The following is an 8,221-nucleotide window of genomic DNA, read 5'->3' as shown; positions in this document are numbered from 1 at the left end:
GAGCAATCTCACGAGCAATCTCGTTGTAACCACGTGTATCTGTCCAAATAGTTGTAGGTGGTTTGTTTGTATAAGCTTTAAAATTTGAAAAATATTTTAAACTGCATCTTTGATGATAGAATAACATAATATTTTCATTATTTACTTCTTCGTGAATTGACATTAGCATTTCTACATCATTCATTTCAGTTGCGTAGCTTCGAATTCTATCAAAAAATCTGATTTTATGTTTTGTTTGGCTACAATATAATTTGCGTCCTTTCCATTTAATACTTATGTTTCCACAAAAAAAACATTTTTCTTGACATTTTTGTTCATTTTCAACGATACTATCATCAACAATGTCATTATCCACCTCCATTTCATCTGCATTTTCAATGTCATCTGCATCTCTCGATAATTGTTGTCTTGTACATCTAAAATTACAATTGTAATTAAAACAAAATATTATTACATAAAAATTTAATGTACAAAAAATTGTTAAAAAATAAGATTTAATAATTAAAAAATACTCACTTAACAGAAACATTAACTGGTTCCAAATTAATTGCTGCCGATGAAAAAGACGAGTTAGTCGAATAATCTTCAGTCGATAAATATGACACTGCTGCTTCACTGCAATATAATTTTATTACGTAACATTTATATAAATATGTATATAAATAAAAAACATACCAAACCAACCATGAAGTGGATAAATTTGAAGAATTTGTTTTCAAGTTATCTGCTTCATCAACAGACGAAATTGTTGCACCCACTGATGTTGAGGGAGTCTCACTTAAAAAAAAGTATCATGTAAACATGTTAATTAAAACAAACTTAAAAAACCAAATAATATTGAAGTATCTAATGTTTTGAAACTTATGTTTCTTTTTGTTTAATTAAAAATGTGATCTTAATAGTACTTCAAAATACTTGACTTTTATTTTATTTTTTTTTTGGAAATAAGAACAATATGAATTTAAACTAACAATATGAAATATTACATTGAATTAAAGATTTTTCCTTTTTTCTGATACCTTAATGAACATAAAAAATGTATGAGAAAAAAATAAAAGTGGCGTACTTTTTAATTTTTTTTCTTCAATACTTTGTATACCTACGGCTTTTTTGGTCAATTTATAGTATTTTATGAAACAAGACATATAAGTAAACAAAAATATAACATTATAAGATTTATTAAAATCGGTTCATTCGGAGAAAACAGCTGAAATCTTATTTTTGGGGGGTAAGCTATCGATGTAAGGCTTAGGAAAAGGAAACGTTTAAATTTGGGAAATAACGACCACCCTAATGTATATGCAAATATGCACCATGTATACTGTGAAAAGTTACTTAATACATTTTATGTATGGGGAATATCAGAGGTCATTTTATGCTTTAATTCGGGAATTTATGAAACCTATGCTGGGTTATAAAGGGCGATGTCAGAAGATACCCTGCATAAAATGCAACGCCCAAATTTTTGGTTTTTATATTTTTATAACACTTTTTTCTAACAGGGTCCAAAATGCACGTTTTTGATTAAAGCCGCATATCACGAGAATCTACATCGATTAACCTTTAATTTGAGCGTTTATAAGTTTAATTTCGTTGAATTGTTATTGCAAAAATAGCCTTCAATTTTTTGTGAGTCACATCAGCCGGAGGGAGAATTTCCCCACCACCATGCCAATATCTCGGCATGCCGTTGCTCGAAAAAACGTATACTATATTTATTTCTTGATAAAAAATAGCTTGTTTTTTTTGAATGCCGCCAGTTTCATTTTTTAATTGTTGAACAAAGTGGCAGCGATTTAAAAAAAATGGCTATCTCAGCCCCTATTTATAAAGAAAATTTAACAACATTTTTAAAGCAATAAAAAAGGGTTATAAAAATTTTTTTAGATTGTTTTTAATTTTATATGAAAATATAGGTATTCAAAAAGAGAATTCAACTTAAATTAAGTACTGCGATTTTTTTCAAAAAGTTATGGCCCTTTACATTATTTTTCGTCTTGGAATAAATAAATTATCAGATTTTAGCAACAAATTAACCGATTAATGACCGATAGGTATTTATGGTTAACATTTGAACTTTATTAAACTGTTAATTGAAAATTTTATGTATAATCAAAAAACAAAGATAAGAGAAAAGAAAAATTGCTGAAAATTATCCAGGGTTTTTTGAATCATAGCAATAAACAACTAAATTATAACACAAAACGTGTAGCATTTAATTGGTTATTTAATTTTAACAAATAAAATGAACTGAAAAAAAAATTAATTAATTCATTTGAAATAATCAAATATTATCGGAATTTCGAAATTCAAAATTAGTTAGATTTGTTTTTAACAGCAGAAGAAGAATATTTAAACAAAAAATTGCAATTTCCAATAAATCCGAATTATAATTGTTTATTATAAAGTGACATTAATTCAAACATTGTTTTAAAAACAATACCTTTACTTCCGCTTGATTCGTGCTACACGTGCTGAACCTTTATTTTATCTGACGAAAGGTCACAGATGGTGTCTTCAGGATTTTATAGAAGACAAGAAGCGAGTGTATTTTTTTTGTTCAAACTAGACATAGGATTCCTCATTATATTCTATCTATAATAAAAAGTCCATGTGTAGTTTCCACGTCGCCACACTGTAAATTATATAATACATTATACGCATAGGGGTTGTGTGATAGCTCAGTCGAAAGGTTTTTCAATTCTCTATTCACTAATATAAACTTATTTATACAGGATGCCCAAAAAATGTTGTGAATTAAATTAATTGAGACAAAAAGAAGAATGTACGTAATTTATTTAATGCAAAATACGTTTTACTGCTGTCACAAAACCGAAAAAAATGTTAATTTGAAAAAAAACATTGATTTTCTCTTATAGTCAATGTTAAAGCTACCACCCACCTGCCACTTGGGAGTTTGAACATCTAGTTTAAGCGAGAAACAATGTTTTTTTGTGATATAAATGTTTTTGCGTTTTTTCTAACAATAGTAAAATGTATTTTGAATGAAATAAATTACATATTATTATTTTTATTGTGTGATTTAATTTAATTAAAAAAACATTGTGCACTCTGTATAAATAATTATGTTAATGTTTATCTTAGTGAATAGAGCAATGAATAACCTTTCGAATGAGCTATCACACCACCCCTATTCTCATTAAAAAAATCATCGATTACGTCATCACGCCCAGATAGATGACGTCACTAATATGAGATATATGCCAAAAAATTATAATTTACAAATAAAAATCGACCTATTTCAGGATTTTTCTCCAGTCTCCAGTTCTCGAGAAAATGAATTTATTCCAACTCAAACGTCCTCACTGTGTAATACTTTTTCGTCAGACGTTTTCTACGTTCAGTCCGTGCCGCCCCAACCAAGCGTGTCTTCAAAATTAATATCATTTGCTTATTATTATCACTTTTAATATTTTATATAAATCCCAAACAAAATTAATCACTTTGAATATTTTGCATAAACCCCATCTAAACAAATACGCGTTCTTGAATTTTCTTTAAAACATTTAAAATATTATTTAATAAACATACAAATTTGCTATATTTTTTAACAAATTTTATAAATTAATATACTTTCATAGTTGAACCAGAGGTACACATCTCTGATTGAACACACATGTATATTAACATTCTATAAAGTTATACCTTAATATAAAATAAATTATACCAGAATAAGCATTTAGGTATACACGAAATGTGAAAAAGAAAAATAGAAAAAAATTTAATTACAAAATAATATTGCAATTAACAATTTAAAGAAAATATGATAAAAATTCTTACCTTTCAGGAAGAAGAAATTGTTTTTTAACAATAAATTTTTTATAACATTGTGAATGATATCCTATTTCATTATTATCCCAATTTTCTGGCAATTCAACATCATTCCATTGATGCTGATGTTGTTGACGGGCTTTCAAAGATGTAGTACATGACAACCACGTTTTATTAGAGAATTCTTTTACTTTATCCTGGATACCTTTAAAATCTTTTGTTTGGGCACTTAAATGTTTACACAAAAAACACTGCATTTTTATTTATTTAAAAAATATATTAAAGCCACTATACTATACAACTACTTTTTCTATTGTCATACAATATATTATGTCAATTATGATTTCACTACCTGGATCATAATGAACTTCATTATGATACAGATTTTCATTACGATACAGATTTTTAACCAATAGAATCGCGATATGGCATTCGCGATAAAGGTGGCACACTCGCAGTGACCAATGTCGAGTCAAATGCATACGCTTTGACAGTTCTCTATATGTAAACAAACTGACAAACTAGGTACTTAATTTGTTTGCTTTACAAAATTAATAAATTTGAATACAGGGTGTTTGGTAAAGATTGGGTCATAGCTTAAACTTAGATTTCTGAGCTTAAAATAGGTCGATTTAAGCTAACTTACCTTAGTACGAAAGTTGATAATAACAACCGAAATACAGGGTGTCAAATTTAATCTTTTATTATATTTATTGTTGAATATTTCCTGACAGGCATAGGATAATGACACAAAATTTGGCAAGCGGGAGTTTTTTCGGATGAGAAAACTAAATTTGCTACCAAAAATGATGTATTACCCAGAGGGCGCTACGTACGTCTTTCAGCGCCAATTTAATACGTTCAATTTTTTTTTCCCCAACTGTACATACTTTTTGAATCAAAACTTTTATTTTCTGAATATTTTTGCTTAAAAAAGGTATACTACATTCATCTCGCTAAACTCAACTGTTTTTGAGATAGACGCATTTGAACTCTGCGATACAACATAATTTTTTCCATAATATCGTTGTAGTTACACCCGAAAAACCAACTTGAAACCATAATAATTGTGCCAGTTTTCATTTTTATGTCAGTGCATCGCAAATTCCATTTGAAGAAATTGCAATACGTTTTTAAAAAAATTTTATGGTTTTAAGTTATTTTTCGTCTTTAACTACAATATTATGCAAAAAATTATATTGCCTCGCAGACTTAAAATGCTTATCGAAAATGTTTATCTCGAAAACGGTTGAGTTTAACGAGATGAATATAGTAACCTTTTTTAAGTATAAATGTTAAGAGAATAAAAGTGTTGATTCAAAAGGTATGTAGAGTGAGAAATAAAACAATTGAATCTATTAAATGAGCGCTGAAAGGCGTATGTGGCGCCCTCTGGATAATATATCATTTTTGGTGGCAAATTTAGATTTATTGTCCCGAAAAACCCCTGCTTACCGAATTTCGTGTTATTATCCCATGCCTGTTAGGAAATATTCAAGAATAAATAAAATAAAAGTTTAACTTTATCACCTTGTATGTAGATTATTATCAACTTATGTACTAAGGTAAGTTAGCTTATATCGACCTATTTTAACCTCAGGAATCTAAGGTTAAGCTATGGCCCATTCTTTACCAAACACCCTGTATATGTACACTCTGGACCAAAATTAATCAACCACCTTAAAAATGGGTTATTTTTGATGGTTTGTATTTTATAAACCTCTTGTCCGATTTAAGTGATTTTTTCGTAACATTAGCGCCTTATTCTTTAGCAATATCCCTGTAGTAATATTGTCGGTACACACATAATTTTTATTGCAAACCTAGTGTATGAATCAAACTGTGTTTTTTCTCAAAGTTCGCATCACCCCGTGGAATATTCTAGCATCTCAACATAGCTCATAGCCTCATTCCTTCTCAACATTCAGTTTTTTCATTAATTCGTTTATGTTGGATAATAAAAAAGTTAAGGACTTTAAAAACTAGCCATGTTTTTCATAGACAAAGTGTGTTTTTAAATGGCAAACTTTAAGGAGTAATTGTGCATGACAAAATAAAGTCAGTTTGCTTTACGAGAAAAACGTATGTCCACAAATGCATCGTTTCCGAGATAGGGGGTGTTGAAGTTTTTCTGACAAACTGACGATTTATTTATTGCTTTAAAACCAGTTGAGATATGCAAATGAAATTTGGTGGGTTTTAAGAGGTAGTTATTGCACATTTTTTAACTACAGTTAAGAATTTAATATTCACCATTGGCGCGCATACGGGTAATATGAGCCGAAGAATACGTAATTTAATATGAAGTCAAAAATGTATAAAATTTAATTTTTTTTAAATTGTACCAAAACGCCCCATTATTTTTGTCCTACAAGTGATCCAATATGCATTACACATGTAAAAAAACAGTACAAAATAAAAATAACATCTGTGGTAATAAATAAAAAAATTTCAGGAGATTGACATTTTCGGCGCGTCCGACTGCGCATATGCCCCGTGAAAATTGTCCGACAGGGTTACCACATTATTGTAAAAAGGTTTTATGGTAGATACCGTTAAAATTATCCATGTGGTAATAAATTTATTATTTTCATAAATTTTAAGTTATTTTTCGGGTGTAACTTTAATGATATTATGCTAAAAATGATGGTGTATCGCATATTTAAAATGCGTTTATCTCGAAAACGGTTGAGTTTAGGAAGATGAAAGAAGTATACCTTTTTTAAGTAAAACTAATAGGAAAATAAAAATTTTAATGTCAAAATTATACAGAGTGAGGGATAAAAAAAATTGAACGTAATAAATGAGTGCTGAAAGGCATATGTGGCGCCCTCTGGGCAATGCATAATTTTTGGTAAGGAATTTAGATTTCTCGACCCAAGAAACCCCCAAATGTAAAATTACATGTTGTTATCTCATACCTATCAGGAAATATTAAATAATAAATAAAAAAAAAGTTTAACTTTGACACCCTGTATCTCGGCTATTATAAACTTTGTACTAAGGTAAGTTAGCTTAAATCGGCCTATTTTAACCTCAGGAACCTGAGGTTAAGCTATGGCCCATTCTTTACCAAACACCCTGTATGCATAAAAATTACTTTTTCTTTTAATTGTACCAAAACGCCCCATTATTTTTGTCCGACAAGTGATCCAATATGCATTACACATGTAAAAGAACAGTACAAAATAAAAATGACATCTGTGGTAATAAATAAAAAATTTTCAGGAAATTGACATCTTCGGCGCGTCCGACTGCGCATATGCCCCGTGAAAATTGTCCGACAAGGTTACCACATTATTGTAAAAAGGTTTTATGATAGATACCGTTAAAATTATCCATGTGGTAATAAATTTATTATTTTCATAAATTTTAAGTTATTTTTCGGGTGTAACTTTAATGATATTATGCTAAAAATGATGGTGTATCGCATATTTAAAATGCGTTTATCTCGAAAACGGTTGAGTTTAGGAAGATGAAAGAAGTATACCTTTTTTAAGTAAAACTAATAGGAAAATAAAAATTTTAATGTCAAAATTATACAGAGTGAGGGATAAAAAAAATTGAACGTAATAAATGAGTGCTGAAAGGCATATGTGGCGCCCTCTGGGCAATGCATAATTTTTGGTAAGGAATTTAGATTTCTCGACCCAAGAAACCCCCAAATGTAAAATTACATGTTGTTATCTCATACCTATCAGGAAATATTAAATAATAAATAAAAAAAAGTTTAACTTTGACACCCTGTATCTCGGCTATTATAAACTTTGTACTAAGGTAAGTTAGCTTAAATCGGCCTATTTTAACCTCAGGAACCTGAGGTTAAGCTATGGCCCATTCTTTACCAAACACCCTGTATGCATAAAAATTACTTTTTCTTTTAATTGTACCAAAACGCCCCATTATTTTTGTCCGACAAGTGATCCAATATGCATTACACATGTAAAAGAACAGTACAAAATAAAAATGACATCTGTGGTAATAAATAAAAAATTTTCAGGAAATTGACATCTTCGGCGCGTCCGACTGCGCATATGCCCCGTGAAAATTGTCCGACAAGGTTACCACATTATTGTAAAAAGGTTTTATGATAGATACCGTTAAAATTATCCATGTGGTAATAAATTTATTATTTTCATAAATTTTAAGTTATTTTTCGGGTGTAACTTTAATGATATTATGCTAAAAATGATGGTGTATCGCATATTTAAAATGCGTTTATCTCGAAAACGGTTGAGTTTAGGAAGATGAAAGAAGTATACCTTTTTTAAGTAAAACTAATAGGAAAATAAAAATTTTAATGTCAAAATTATACAGAGTGAGGGATAAAAAAAATTGAACGTAATAAATGAGTGCTGAAAGGCATATGTGGCGCCCTCTGGGCAATGCATAATTTTTGGTAAGGAATTTAGATTTCTCGACCCAAGAA

At 29.3% G+C, this 8,221-nt stretch overlaps 1 protein-coding gene across 1 annotated transcript in view; it reads right to left on the bottom strand.

Annotated features, from left to right (window-relative positions):
* Window positions 1-4,518, bottom strand: part of LOC126883773 (uncharacterized) — a 47,321-nt gene extending 42,803 nt beyond the window's left edge. Inside the window, exons 1-4 of the mRNA XM_050649437.1 lie at window positions 3,802-4,518; window positions 676-777; window positions 517-615; window positions 13-416 (exon numbers count right to left, since the gene is read on the bottom strand). Coding sequence (XP_050505394.1) covers window positions 13-416; window positions 517-615; window positions 676-777; window positions 3,802-4,049 — 853 coding nt within the window. The 5' untranslated portion in view covers window positions 4,050-4,518. The remainder of the gene's footprint in view (window positions 1-12; window positions 417-516; window positions 616-675; window positions 778-3,801) is intronic.
* Window positions 4,519-8,221: the final 3,703 nt, after the last annotated feature.

Source organism: Diabrotica virgifera, chromosome 4 (genome assembly GCF_917563875.1).
Source record: "Diabrotica virgifera virgifera chromosome 4, PGI_DIABVI_V3a".
NCBI lineage: Eukaryota > Metazoa > Arthropoda > Insecta > Coleoptera > Chrysomelidae > Diabrotica > Diabrotica virgifera.
This window is presented reverse-complemented; position numbering and strand designations above follow the sequence as displayed.